Raw genomic sequence first — 15212 nt, 5'->3', positions numbered from 1 at the left:
GTTGTGTTGCGGTAGTGGGCCTGTTGTGTTGGGGTAGTGGGCCTGTCGTGTTGTTGTGTTGGGGTAGTGGGCCTGTTGTGTTGCGGTAGTGGGCCTGTTGTGTTGGGGTAGTGGGCCTGTTGTGTTGGGGTAGTGGGCCTGTTGTGTTGGGGTAGTGGGCCTGTCGTGTTGGGGTAGTGGGCCTGTCGTGTTGGGGTAGTGGGCCTGTCGTGTTGGGGTAGTGGGCCTGTCGTGTTGGGGTAGTGGGCCTGTCGTGTTGTTGTGTTGGGGTAGTGGGCCTGTCGTGTTGTTGTGTTGGGGTAGTAGGCCTGTCGTGTTGGGGTATTGGGCCTGTCGTGTTGTTGTGTTGGGGTAGTCGGCCTGTTGTGTTGTTGTGTTGGGGTAGTGGGCCTGTTGTGTTGTTGTGTTGGGGTAGTCGGCCTGTCGTGTTGGGGTATTGGGCCTGTCGTGTTGTTGTGTTGGGGTAGTGGGCCTGTTGTGTTGGGGTAGTGGGCCTGTCGTGTTGGGGTAGTGGGCCTGCCGTGTTGTTGTGTTGGGGTAGTCGTGTTGTTGTGTTGGGGTAGTCGGCCTGTCGTGTTGTTGTGTTGGGGTAGTGGGCCTGTCGTGTTGTTGTGTTGGGGTAGTGGGGCTGTCGTGTTGTTGTGTTGGGGTAGTGGGCCTGCCGTGTTGTTGTGTTGGGGTAGTGGGCCTGTCGTGTTGTTGTGTTGGGGTAGTGGGCCTGTTGTGCCGGGCATGGATGGTGGATGTGGGGTTAGAGTTGGCGGGGCCACTGGGACTACTGCAGGGACCTGAGAAGCAAAGCAGGGTCATTGTCTCTCAGTGAATGTAGACAGTTGCTCTGAATGCTAAGCTGCATCTGAGCCTGGCTTCTGACACGAGCTGATAATCAGATTTACTCCGCTGAATCCGCTGGACTCCACAATGCACTCCACTGTCATCCCCCCTCTGCCCCCCACAAACCTCCCCCACCCCAAACTTCTCCTCTACCAGAGCAAAGCTAATTACACCCCGCAGAAACACAAATCTCCATCATTTAAAAAGTCACTCTTTTTCATGGGTTTAACCTTGTTAGAGCCTAAGCCTGGCTTTCTTATACGCCAGGCTCTCTGTGAGGAATTCTCTGTTCCTCCTCTAGACAGACACACACGGCACAGAAACACACTTCTGTTTCGCCTCGAGTCGTCTCCCTGTCAGTGGGTTCACTCAGAGGCAGTGCAATTAAGTGTGTTTGAGTGTGAGCTTGTGTGTTAGCGTGTGTGTGTTTGGAGGGGGTCGAGAGCGCACGCCGGCCTCTCTCCTGCAGGCCATCTGGGACTCTGACTAATAGACTTCCTACATTCATCTTCCAGTGCTTGTACATCCCCATCAGGGAGCTGTTGACCACAAACAGGCCCGTAATGACATTAGCCAGGGCTGGCTTTGGGCTGTTCTGTGTGAGGTCGGCGTGTGGGCTGCCTGACGCCAGGAGGTCAGGCTGTTTCCTGGGGCCCTGCAGGAGCCCAGAGGACTCCTAGGTGCAGTCATAGGCTCTACTCTGTTGCTCTAAGAAGATCAACCAGAATGGGGTGGGCCGTCAGGGTGTGTCAGAGTGGGCCGCCAGAGTGGGTCGTCAGAGTGGGCCGTCAGGGTGTGTCAGAGTGGGCCGTCAGGGTGTGTCAGAGTGGGTGTGTCAGACCCCCCCCCCCCCTCCCCCACAAAAAAATAAAATACCATGTTTACTAGGAGAGGTAGTTTAAGGCGGACTTAGAAGGTGAGGCGTGTGTTTGTGGGGTTGTAATGGCAGGGTCCTGCTGTAAAGGGCGTGTTGAGACCTGCCCTCTGACAGGTTGTGGGCTGGATGACACCCTTCTCACCTCATAAAGCTCTTCAGTGGGTGGGAGTGGGGGGAGATGGAGGGAGTGAGGAAGAGGAGTGAGGAGGAGGGCGTGCTCCTGGACCTTTGTTCTCTTGTTCTTCTACCTCACTTATTCCTCTTTTCTTTACAAGAATGCAAATGTGTAAACCCTCAGATCAGAGGAGAGGGAATGAGTGTAGATGGTGGAGGGATTTAAGGCTGATCCTCCCTGTGTGAGTCAGACAGTCAGCCTCTCTCTCTGTGTCTGAGGGGTACTGAGGGCTCACCGCTGAGAGCTCATCTCCACACACTCCCTGGCATGCTGTGTGTGTGCGTAGTCGTGCCTGCATCTGTGGTTGTGTGTTTATGTGCATATGTGTTTAGGGTTTAGGGATAGAACTGGCGAAGGTGAAAGACGAGGTGAACTTTGTTTAGGTGTCTCAGATGTAGTCGAAATCCAAGACCAATAGATGTCCTCTCTCTGTGTGTGTGTGTGTGTCATTGGGTATTGTATTAAATTTGGGTGTTTGTTCTCTAAAGGCCAGAGAGGGAGTGAATTAGTCCCTGGCACTGAGTCTGTGGGCTGAGTAATTTCCCTTGCCGTGCAGTGGGTAGCGTGGCGTGTACAGCCCCACCCCCCTCAAGTTTAATATTGACCGTCCCACCTGCTTTTATCTCAGCACAACCCTTGTTTAAATAGCAATAGGACCATGTCCTGTGTGCTCAAAGAATCTTTATCGTCCTCACAGAAGTGTGTGTGTGGGTGTGTGGGTGGGTTGCTGGGTGTGTGTGTGGGTGGGTGGCTGGGTGTGTGTGAGTGGCTGGGTGTGTGTGTGGGTGGCTGGGTGTGTGTGTGGGGGGCTGGGTGTGTGTGTGGGTGTCTGGGTGTGGGTGGCTGGGTGTGTGTGTGGGTAGCTGGGTGTGTGTGTGGGTGGCTGGGTGTGTGTGTGGGTGGCTGGGTGTGTGTGTGGGTGGGTGGCTGGCTGGGTGTATGGTCAAGAAAGGTATTTAAAAAAGGCAGGGAGAGGTTGAATCTTTCTCCTGCTGTGTTGAGAATGTGTGTAGCCTGAGATCTGATCTTCAGACACAAGGGGGCACTGAAGGTGACATGCATTATTTGAATTCTCAATACGTTGGAGATCACATTTAATTAATGCTGTGATTCTCCATCATGTAGCATGTGGAGAATGACTTTATGTTGCTTTATTTACCGTATTTGGAAACTGGGATTTTATTTGATTGATCAAAAACATGATACATCTGATCTTTCTCTCTCTCCCTGCCACACACTATGTTTTTGTTGTCCCTTTCAGGACCACGCTATGTTTTTGTTGTCCCTTTTAGGACCACACTATGTTTTTGTTGTCCCTTTCAGGACCACACTATGTTTTTGTTGTCCCTTTCAGGACCACACTATGTTTTTGTTGTCCCTTTCAGGACCACACTATGTTTTTGTTGTCCCTTACAGGACCACACTATGTTTTTGTTGTCCCTTTCAGGACCACACTATGTTTTTGTTGTCCCTTTCAGGACCACACTATGTTTTTGTTGTCCCTTTCAGGACCACACTATGTTTTTGTTGTCCCTTTCAGGACCACACTATGTTTTTGTTGTCCCTTTCAGGACCACACTATGTTTTTGTTGTCCCTTTCAGGACCACACTATGTTTTTGTTGTCCCTTTCAGGACCACACTATGTTTTTGTTGTCCCTTTCAGGACCACACTATGTTTTTGTTGTCCCTTACAGGACCACACTATGTTTTTGTTGTCCCTTTCAGGACCACACTATGTTTTTGTTGTCCCTTTCAGGACCACACTATGTTTTTGTTGTCCCTTTCAGGACCACACTATGTTTTTGTTGTCCCTTACAGGACCACACTATGTTTTTGTTGTCCCTTTCAGGACCACACTATGTTTTTGTTGTCCCTTTCAGGACCACACTATGTTTTTGTTGTCCCTTTCAGGACCACACTATGTTTTTGTTGTCCCTTACAGGACCACACTATGTTTTTGTTGTCCCTTTCAGGACCACACTATGTTTTTGTTGTCCCTTTCAGGACCACACTATGTTTTTGTTGTCCCTTTCAGGACCACACTATGTTTTTGTTGTCCCTTTCAGGAGCACACTATGTTTTTGTTGTCCCTTTCAGGACCACACTATGTTTTTGTTGTCCCTTTCAGGACCACACTATGTTTTTGTTGTCCCTTTCAGGACCAAACTATGTTTTTGTTGTCCCTTCCAGGACCACACTGTCCGTGATGGACGTCCTTCTCTGTGTCCTCATCTCCTGGTTCACATGAAGGCCTGTCCTGCAGACCTCAGACCCCCACGTTTCCTATCCAGTAACCCCAGGCCACGTCCTCCTCGCCAGGAACCGACAAAACAAAGACGAGCCTTTAGCGGCCTGAAGACGCGTTCATGTGCAGGTGAGCCACAGCAAAAGCCTTCCTGCTGCATGGACAATACAATTTATTGTACAACAACAACATACAAGATAAGATAAGAAATAGTTTATTAATCCCAGAATTCCCCCTCAGTGATTGATAAAGTCTGTATTGTTTATCTTATCTTCAGCAACCGATTATCTTGTGGTATCATAGGGCACTGTTTTCTGTTGACCCCACACCGTTGCTCATTAGGGAACTAGGTCTCAGTGTTAGAGCGGTGGAGGTAACCACCTGGGCCTTCGTTAGTCCTTAATCCGTCCCTCGGCCCACTTTGTTAAGGCCTAATCCTTCTCTTTCTGCTCTGGGGAGGAAGTGTCCATAGCGCCGCCCTCCTGGTGGTCCTCTGCTAGGGTGTTAGCCAATGAAAGGCTGTGCCAGCATACCTGCCGCTCCTTTCAGGGCCCTGCCTCTGATGTGAAGGCATTTGTCCTCCCCTCTCGCCAGGGCCATAGCCACACTGCAGCGCACAGCTTTGAGACGAGTGTGAGGAGCCAAGGGGGAACCAGGGGGATTGAGGTATTTCTCTGCTCTGGAACCGGGTTCCAAAAACCAATTATTCTACCATATGGTGGTCGGCTTCAACACAATCGTCCCTGACCCTGGTCCCTGAGGGAAACGCGCTGTGCGGTATTAACGGGCGGGGGTGTGTGTAGCTGTGTGCCCCTGACACATGTCATTCATATACAGGCAGACACACACATACACACACTTTATGTGTGTGTGTAGCAGATGGGAAGTGCAGGGCATTGTGAGAGGAGAATAGTGCAGAAATGTGCTCTCCTCCAGTGCAGCTCTCTGTATCCCCCTGCCACCGCTGACACCTCTCTGTCACACAGACCCCCAGGAAACAAGAGCACATTGTCTTACACCCCCCCCCCCCCCCACCCCCCCCCCCCACCCCTCCCGGGCCCCGCAGAGAAAAGAGGAGTGTGCAGAGGCAGAGGGGGGAGAAGGAAGCGGGGTGGTGTCGGCTGGAGATGTTTGTGGAAGGGATCTGAGAGGGGGATGAAAAGAGTGTGGAGAGAGTGTGGAGAAGAGAGGGAGTGGCTGAGGGGAGTTCCCAGGTAGTGTGAAGTTCAGATTCAGGTGCAGGAGAAGAGGAGTGTGACAGAGTAGAGGTAACGCAGATGTCTTCTAGGGGATACAGGCATCTTATATTATCAGGATATTCTAATGCTGCTCTCAGGACAGGAGGACAAGATGCAGGATTTGGATCAGTTAACTAATATGTGGGTGGAATAATGTCAAATGAATGACAAATCATGATGAATCAAGTTTTTATAAATAGCCCTGCCTCCAGTACTGGGTAGCATTTTGAATATACAATATTAAGATGGGAATTGGGCAGCTGGTCCAACGGGGTGGGGTTTCTTCAGTCTTTGTTTGAGCACTGACCCACACAGCAGGGAAAACAGTGTTTGCTCCGGGCCTCACTAAAGTGGGAAAGAAAATGTCACCGGCAGCTATTGGCAGAGACGCCTTTGAGCTGTAAAAGATGATGAATACCATTTATAGATGGCCCTCTCTGAGGACCCCACATGTTAAGTATTCACCACCATTCTTTATCAGTACTGAACAATGCCCAATGCCAAAAGTTAAAAGCTTGTATCCCCTGCATACCCCTGTCTCTGACAAGACAGTATCATCATAAATTAGACTAATCGAAATCTGTATAAAATTGAAAACAGGAGAGGACATTTTTTTGAACTCTGTAAAACCTATATTTGAATGTGATAAAGTAGGGTCATATCTGCTTGAATTAAATAATGTTATCCCGGTCTATTGCAGACTCCAGGAGCAGGAGCCTGCAGCACTGCAGCACCACCAGAGGGAGGCGCTTAGCTGTTGTTGTTCCCTGTGTTCCAGTGCCAGTCTCCCCCTCTCCCAGCAGAGCCTCCCCTGAGCTCCCAGTCTGCCCGTCCAACATCCTCCACTGTCACTGACTCTGGGCAGCAGGGGAATGGATCCAACCCTGCTCCAGCCTCAGCCCTACCTCATGGCCATACTCAGAAAGGAGAGAAGGAAACAGAGGAGATGGGTTTCTCCAGTCCCTAGTGTCTGTGAAGGATCTCTCTGAGTTTCACAGCCCACCATCCAGCCAGTACAGCCGAAGCACAGACCTGGGTAGTGGCCTGAGCAGTCCTCTATGTGGTATTGTACCTACACTGCTTTGAAGCAATTGAAGTGACATGTATTCGAAGCTGTTGCATTCCCCATGGGCCAATTAGTTGTTTCATTTAATTTAGAAATTCATAATTACTGTAAGAGACTTGAATGTTTAATTGTTGCCAAGGCTTGCTTTCCAATCATGTCAAATGGAAGGATAATTATTCCATATATCCTTTTTTTTATAGCAAATCTGAGTGACCTGGACTCAGAGGGTGGCTCTCCTCTCTTCCAGAACAGCTCCTCTTCCATGTCCCTGTCTGTTCTGCCCTCATGCAACCCACAGGACCCCCCAGCACACCAGCCCCCAAACCCAGCCCCTCACCACCCTCTACACCATCCCCTCCCTCCCCAGGCCCAACTCTGGACCACCACGGAGCCCCAGCCAGGCCATGTCCTCCATCCCAACCCAGACCCTACTACCCTAGCTTTCCCCTCAGACACCTGGCAGTCCTACCCCAGCCCACAGTGCAGGATAACTCCCTGGCCAGGGTCACGGTTAGGGTCAAGTTTGACCTCATCTCCTGTTGTGGCGGAGAGGCAGGACTGTACATCACACCAGTGGTCAGTCCTTCCCCCCCATCTCTCCTGTCAGAGGTGAGGAATGATTCCTGCCTGTCCCATATGGGCCGTTCACAGCCTCCTTCCAGCCTCCTCCCAGCTTCCTCCCAGCCTCCTTCCCAGCCTCCCTCCCTGTCCAGCAGCAGCCTCCACTGGTGCCCCTTACCTAGCGCCACGGGGCTGATTGTCCACAACATGGCTGGACATCTTCCCTGGTACAAAGAGACGGCAGCCAACAGACAACAGAGGAAATCAAAGCCTGGCTCTATAGAGACGCCCTACTCAGATCAGATGCTCCTGTCCCCATCGCCGGTCTGCATTGTGAGGTTCTGCTGTCAGCCCTGTTTTGTTTCCCCTCGTAATAAATAACGCAGAAAGCTTTTCTTTTCCCTTTAAAGCGGCAATAGAAAGAGGACTCTTTTGATGAAGAGCTGGTACCGTTTGATTCCCAGTTCAAAGGCGCGCGAGGCCCCTTCACAATAGGGGGGAGTGGGGGGTTCCCTGCCTCGTGTGCCGTCCCCACTCAGCCGCGGCTTCCCCGCGCTCTCGCCATTCTCCCGGTCGCTGAAAGGGAGACGTGTAGCCGATGGTCATAAATCCACACTGACCACCGCACGCTGACAGGGGAAACAGTCAGAGCTACGGTCCACAATAGAATATAGCGGCTTTCCATCGCAGCTAATTTACCGTTTAGAATAGAGATAAAGGACGGGGCCACTGACATCTGACTTTTATGGGGGGCTTTATGAAAGACTATGAAAAGAGAGCAAACAATTGGGAAATTGTGTATGGATTTTCTTTCTCTATCAGAAATGATGATGCCGCCTACGTTCTTCTAAGGTCCTTACTACTGATTAGTATCGGTTCCAGGTGCGTAGGAGTCAAAATAAGAACACTGAAAGAGATTTCGACCAGCACACTGTGGGAAAAAAGGAATACATCCAAAACTGAGGCTTGAATGTAACATAAATATGTTTATTAGAACATCATGGTGCCCCAAAAATCAATAAAGTGCATAAATGAAAGATGGGGAAAAAATACAAATAATAATTGGCCTTTGGTCTTTCTCAGTGTAAATAGTCAGCAGAGACACCTGGCTTCTATTTCAAGGATAAGGATAATTGCATAATTCACATGATCAGAGAATCGATAAATCGGTACCTAGTACAATAGACGCGGCATGATCTACATTTTATACAGAATATACAAAAGCAGACAGAGGAATATCATCAATTATAGCTTTTACATATACCATTTGTGTCACGTTCTGACCTCTATTTCCTTTGTTTTTGTATTTATTTAGTATGGTCAGGGCGTGAGTTGGGTGGGCAGTCTATGTTTGTTTTTCTATGTTTTGGTCTAGTTCTATGTTCGGCCTGATATGGTTCTCAATCAGAGGCAGGTGTTCGTCATTGTCTCTGATTGGGAACCATATTTAGGTAGCCTGGGTTTCACTGTGTGTTTGTGGGTGATTGTTCCTGTTTTTGTGTTTGCACCAGACAGGGCTGTTTTGAGTTCTCACGTTTCTTGTTTTTTTTCCGTTAGTTTGTTCATGTATAGTGTCGTCAATAAATACAATGAACAACCACCACGCTGCGCTTTGGTCCGCCTCTACTTCACAAGAAGAGAATCGTTACAGAATCACCCACCTACCAAGGACCAAGCGGCGTGGTAAACAGAGGCTGCAGCAACAGCAGCAGCAGGAGAAGCGACTGGAGCAGCAGGAGCAACAGCAGCAGCAGCAAAGGCAGCAGCAGGAGGAGCAACAGCAGCAGCAGCAGAAGCAGCAGTGGGAGAGGCTGCACTACTTGGAGAGATGGACTTGGGAGGAGATTCTAGACGGGAAAGGACCCTGGGCAGAGCCAGGAGAATATTGCCGCCCCAAGGCCGAGCTGGAGGCAGCAAAAGCAGAGAGGCGGCATTATGAGGAACTAGCACGGCAGAGCGGATGGAAGCCCGAGAGTCACCCCCAAAAATTTCTTGGGGGGGGGCACAGGGGGAGTGTGGCAGAGTCAGGAGTCAGACCTGAGCCAACTCCCCCCGTTTATCGTGAGGAGCCAAGGAGGAGCTCAGAACCAGAGCTGGTGTTGGAGGTGAGCGAAGCAGAGACTGTGAAGGAGTTAATGGGGAAATTGGAGGAGAGTGATATGAGGGACTTGCTGGTTTGGTGCATGAGGCACGACATTCGCCCGACGGAGCGTGTCAGGGATTTAATGGCACCGGGGTCAGCTCTCCATACTCATCCTGAGGTGCGTGCGAGGGGTCTGGTGAAGACTGTGCCAGCCTCACGCACCAGGCCTCCTGTGCATCTCCCTAGCCTTGCACGTCCTGTGCCATCTCAGCACTACAGTGCTCCTAGCAGTGCTAACTGTGGCGGGCGTGGTGCTGGTCAGGCACCGTGTTATGCAGTTGTGCGCACGGTGTCCCCAGTACGCGTGCTTAGCCCGGTGCGCTACATCCCAGCTCCCCACATCTGCCGGGCTAGGGTGAGGATCCAGCCAGGGCGGTTGGTGCCAGCCCTGCTCTCAAGATCTCCAGTACGCCTTCACGGTCCGGTCTATCCGTCACCACCTCCACGCACCAGCCCTCCGGTGGCAGCCCCCCGTACCAGGCTGTCTCTCCGGCCCAGCCTTACAGGGGCTTCCTCCTCTCCAGCTCTGCCGGAGCCTCCCGCCTGTCCGGCGCCTCTGCCGGAGCCTCCCGCCTGTCCGGCGCCTCTGCCGGAGCCTCCCGCCTGTCCGGCGCCTCTGCCGGAACCTCTCGCCTGTCCGGCGCCGCTGACAGAGCCTCCCGCCTGTCCGGCGCGACCGGAGCCTCCCGCCTGTCCGGCGCCTCTGCCGGAGCCTCCCGCCTGTCCGGCGCCGCTGCCGGAGTCTCCCGCCTCTCCGGCGCTACCAGGGCCTTCCTTTTCTCCAGCGTTGCCGGAGCTTCCCGTCTGCCCAGCGCCAGCTGAGCTTCCCGTCTGCCCAGCGCCGCCAACGCCGCCCGTCTGCCCAGCGCCGCCAACGCCGCCCGTCTGCCCAGCGCCGCCAACGCCGCCCGTCTGCCCAGCGCCGCCAGTGCCGCCCGTCTGCCCAGCGCCGCCAGTGCCGCCCGTCTGCCAGGAGCCGCCAGTGCCGCCCGTCTGCCAGGAGCCGCCAGTGCCGCCCGTCTGCCAGGGGCCGCCAGTGCCGCCCGTCAGCCAGGGGCCGCCAGTGCCGCCCGTCAGCCAGGGGCCGCCAGTGCCGCCAGTCAGCCAGGGGCCGCCAGTGCCGCCAGTCAGCCAGGGGCCGCCAGTGCCGCCAGTAAGCCAGGGGCCGCCAGTGCCGTCAGTCAGCCAGGGGCCGCCCGAGCAGCTGCCCCTCTGTCCAGAGCAGCCATCGCCCCTCTGTCCCGAGCTGCTATCGCCCCTCTGTCCCGAGCTGCTATCGCCCCTCTGTCCCGAGCTGCTATCGCCCCTTTGTCCCGAGCAGTTGTCCCTCTGTCCCGAGCAGCTGCTTCACCTCTGTCCCGAGCTGCCCCTCTGTCCCGAGCAGCCCCTCTGTCCAGTGGGGTCATTGAGAGGGGTGGTCATGGTGAGTAAGCCAGGGAGGCGGACAATAAGGCGGACTAAGACAATGGTGAAGTGGGGTCCGCGTCCCGCGCCAGAGCCGCCACCGCGGACAGACGCCCACCCAGACCCTCCCCTATAGGTCAAGGTTTTGCGGCCGGAGTCCGCACCTTTGGGGGGGGGTACTGTCACGTTCTGACCTCTATTTCCTTTGTTTTTGTATTTATTTAGTATGGTCAGGGCGTGAGTTGGGTGGGCAGTCTATGTTTGTTTTTCTATGTTTTGGTCTAGTTCTATGTTCGGCCTGATATGGTTCTCAATCAGAGGCAGGTGTTCGTCATTGTCTCTGATTGGGAACCATATTTAGGTAGCCTGGGTTTCACTGTGTGTTTGTGGGTGATTGTTCCTGTCACTGTGTTTGTTGTCACAGGATAGGACTGTTTTGCGTTTTCACATTTCTTGTTTTTGTTAGTTTGTTCATGTATAGTGATTTATTAAAACATGAATAACCACCACGCTGCGCTTTGGTCCGCTTCTCTTCCTCCTACAGACGAACTCCCTTACAATTTGACCATTTCTCCATCAGAGACATCTACAGTTCTATATGGTGATACGCTGTTCTCTATGGGGAGATACATCTATATGGTGATAAACTGTTCTCTATGGGGAGTTACATCTATATGGTGATACACTGTTCACTATGGGGATACACATCTGTATGGTGATACACTGTTCTCTATGGGGAGATACATCTACAGTGGGGAGAACAAGTATTTGATACACTGCCGATTTTGCAGGTTTTCCTACTTACAAAGCATGTAGAGGTCTATAATTTTTATCATAGGTACACTTCAACTGTGAGAGACATAATCTAAAACAAACATCCAGAAAATCCCATTGTATGATTTTTTTGTAATTAATTTGCATTTTATTGCATGACATAAGTATTTGATCACCTAACAACCAGTAAGAATTCCGGCTCTCGCAGACCTGTTCGTTTTTCTTTAAGAAGCCCTCCTGTTCTCCACTCATTACCTGTATTAACTGCACCTGTTTGAACTCGTTACCTGTATAAAAGACACCTGTCCATACACTCAATCAAACAGACTCCAACCTCTCCACAATGGCCAAGACCAGGGAGCTGTGTAAGGACATCAGGGATAAAATTGTAGACCTGCACAAGGCTGGGATGGGCTACAGGACAATAGGCAAGCAGCTTGGTGAGAAGGCAACAACTGTTGGCGCAATTATTCGAAAGTTCAAGATGATGGTCAATCACCCTCGGTCTGGGGCTCCATGCAAGATCTCACCTTGTGGGGCATCAATGATAATGAGGAAGGTGAGGGATCAGCCCAGAACTACACGGCAGGACCTGGTCAATGACCTGAAGAGAGCTGGGACCACAGTCTCAAAGAAAACCATTAGTAACACACTACGCCGTCATGGATTAAAATCCTGCAGCGCACGCAAGGTCCCCCTGCTCAAGCCAGCGCATGTCCAGGCCCGTCTGAAGTTTGCCAATGACCATCTGGATGAGAGAGGAGACGAGGAGGAATGGGAGAAGGTCATGTGGTCTGATGAGACAAAAATAGAGCTTTTTGGTCTAAACTCCACTCGCTGTGTTTGGAGGAAGAAGAAGGATGAGTACAACCCCAAGAACACCATCCCAACCGTGAAGCATGGAGGTGGAAACATCATTCTTTGGGGATGCTTTTCTGCAAAGGGGACAGGACTTCTGCACCATATTGAGGGGAGGATGGATGGGGCAATGTATCGCGAGATCTTGGCCAACAACCTCCTTCCCTCAGTAAGAGCATTGAAGATGGGTCGTGTCTGGGTCTTCCAGCATGACAACGACCCGAAACACAGCCAGGGCAACTAAGGAGTGGCTCCGTAAGAAGCATCTCAAGGTCCTGGAGTCTCCAGTCTCCAGACCTGAACCCAATAGAAAATATTTGGAGGGAGCTGAAAGTCCGTATTGCCCAGCGACAGCCCCGAAACCTGAAGGATCTGGAGAAGGTCTGTATGGAGGAGTGGGCCAAAATCCCTGCTGCAGTGTGTGGAAACCTGGTCAAGAACTACAGGAAAGGAAAAGGAAATCTTTGTAATTGCAAACAAAGGTTTCTGTACCAAATATTAAGATCTGCTTTTCTGATGTATCAAATACATATGTCATGCAATAAAATGCAAATGAATTACTTTTTATTTATTTTTTTATTTCACCTTTATTTAACCAGGTAGGCAAGTCGAGAACAAGTTGTCATTTACAATTGCGACCTGGCCAAGATAAAGCAATGCAGTTCGACACATACAATGACACTGAGTTACACATGGAGTAAAACAAACATACAGTCAATAATACAGTATAAACAAGTTTATATACGATGTGAGCAAATGAGGTGAGATAAGGGAGGTAAAGGCAAAAAAAGGCCATGGTGGCAAAGTAAATACAATATAGCAAGTAAAACACTGGAATGGTGGATTTGCAGTGGAAGGATGTGCAAAGTAGAAATAAAAATAATGGGGTGCAAAGGAGCAAAATAAATAAATAAATAAAATAAATACAGTAGTGAAAGAGGTAGTTGTTTGGGCTAAATTATAGGTGGGCTATGTACAGGTGCAGTAATCTGTGAGCTGCTCTGACAGTTGGTGCTTAAAGCTAGTGAGGGAGATAAGAAAGAAAAGAAAGAAAGAATTGGTTTTGGGGGTGACCAGAGAGATATACCTGCTGGAGCGCGTGCTACAGCTGGGTGATGCTATGGTGACCAGCGAGCTGAGATAAGGGGGGACTTTACCTAGCAGGGTCTTGTAGATGACATGGAGTGGGTTTGGCGACAAGTACGAAGCGAGGACCAGCCAACGAGAGCGTACAGGTCGCAATGGTGGGTAGTATATGGGGCTTTGGTGACAAAACGGATTGTACTGTGGTAGACTGCATCCAATTTGTTGAGTAGGGTATTGGAGGCTATTTTGTAAATGACATCGCCGAAGTCGAGGATTGGTAGGATGGTCAGTTTTACAAGGGTATGTTTGGCAGCATGAGTGAAGGATGCTTTGTTGCGAAATAGGAAGCCAATTCTAGATTTAACTTTGGATTGGAGATGTTTGATGTGGGTCTGGAAGGAGAGTTTACAGTCTAACCAGACACCTAGGTATTTGTAGTTGTCCACGTATTCTAAGTCAGAGCCCTCCAGAGTAGTGATGTTGGACAGGCAGGTAGGTGCAGGCAGCGATCGGTTGAAGAGCATGCATTTAGTTTTACTTGTATTTAAGAGCAATTGGAGGCCACGGAAGGAGAGTTGTATGACATTGAAACTTGCCTGGAGGGATGTTAACACAGTGTCCAAAGAAGGGCCAGAAGTATACAGAATGGTGTCGTCTGCGTTGAGGTGGATCAGAGACTCACCAGCAGCAAGAGCGACATCATTGATGTATACAGAGAAGAGAGTCGGTCCAAGAATTGAACTCTGTGGCACCCCCATAAAGACTGCCAGAGGTCCGGACAGCAGACCCTCCGATTTGACACACTGAACTCTATCAGAGAAGTAGTTGGTGAACCAGGCGAGGCAGTCATTAGAGAAACCAAGGCTGTCGAATCTGCCGATGAGGATGTGGTGATTGACAGAGTCGAAAACCTTGGCCAGATCAACGAATACGGCTGCACAGTAATGTCTCTTATCGATGGCGGTTAAGATATCGTTTAGGACCTTGAGCGTGGCTGAGGTGCACCCATGACCAGCTCTGAAACCAGATTGCATAGCAGAGAAGGTATGGTGAGATTCGAAATGGTCGGTGATCTGTTTGTTAACTTGGCTTTCGAAGACCTTAGAAAGGCAGGGTAGGATAGATATAGGTCTGTAGCAGTTTGGGTCAAGAGTGTCCCCTACTTTGAAGAGGGGGATGACCGCAGCTGCTTTCCAATCTTTGGGAATCTCAGACGACACGAAAGAGAGGTTGAACAGGCTAGTAATAGGGGTGGCAACAATTTCAGCAGATAATTTTAGAAAGAAAGGGTCCAGATTGTCTAGCCCGGCTGATTTGTAGGGGTCCAGATTTTGCAGCTCTTTCAGAACATCAGCTGACTGGATTTGGGAGAAGGAGAAATGGGGAAGGCTTGGGCGAGTTGCTGTGGGGGGTGCAGTGCTGTTGACCGGGGTAGGAGTAGCCAGGTGGAAAGCATGTCCAGCCGTAGAAAAATGCTTATTGAAATTCTCAATTATGGTGGATTTATTAGTGGTGACAGTGTTTCCTATCTTCAGTGCAGTGGGCAGCTGGGAGTTTACAGTGTCCCAGAACTTTTTTGAGTTACTGTTGCAGGAAGCAAATTTATGCTTGAAAAAGCTAGCCTTGGCTTTTCTAACTGCCTGTGTATAATGGTTTCTAGCTTCCCTGAACAGCTGCATATCACGGGGGCTGTTCGATGCTAATGCAGAACGCCATAGGATGTTTTTGTGTTGGTTAAGGAAAGTCAGGTCTGGGGAGAACCAAGGGCTATATCTGTTCCTGGTTCTAAATTTCTTGAATGGGGCATGCTTATTTGAGATGGTTAGGAAGGCATTTAAAAAAAATACCCAGGCATCCTCTACTGACGGGATGAGATCAATATCCTTCCAGGATACCCCGGCCAGTTCGATTAGAAAGGCCTGCTCACTGAAGTGTTTCAGGGAGCGTTTG

The 15212-nt window shown here is 50.6% G+C and overlaps 1 protein-coding gene across 1 annotated transcript; it reads left to right on the top strand.

The window, feature by feature from the left end:
- The first annotated feature begins 3148 nt into the window (after window positions 1-3148).
- Window positions 3149-8274, top strand: LOC118942912. Its single transcript, XM_036957341.1, has 2 exons — window positions 3149-4261; window positions 6071-8274. Exons 1-2 carry the CDS (start codon window positions 3157-3159, stop codon window positions 6223-6225), a joined length of 1260 nt encoding a protein of 419 aa, XP_036813236.1. The 5' UTR covers window positions 3149-3156; the 3' UTR covers window positions 6226-8274.
- Window positions 8275-15212: the final 6938 nt, after the last annotated feature.

The sequence above is a fragment of the Oncorhynchus mykiss genome, chromosome 21, assembly GCF_013265735.2.
Source record: "Oncorhynchus mykiss isolate Arlee chromosome 21, USDA_OmykA_1.1, whole genome shotgun sequence".
In the NCBI taxonomy this organism is placed as follows: Eukaryota; Metazoa; Chordata; class Actinopteri; order Salmoniformes; family Salmonidae; genus Oncorhynchus; species Oncorhynchus mykiss.
The sequence above is the reverse complement of the archived record's forward strand: the minus strand, read 5'-3'. Positions and strand labels throughout refer to the sequence as shown.

Coding starts and splice junctions, on each gene's coding strand:
- LOC118942912 (XM_036957341.1), top strand. CDS start 3,157: ATGTTTTTGTTGTCCCTTTTAGGACCACACTATGTTTTTGTTGTCCCT. Junction 4,262..6,070: donor GAAGACGCGTTCATGTGCAG/GTGAGCCACAGC, acceptor GGTCTATTGCAG/ACTCCAGGAGCAGGAGCCTG.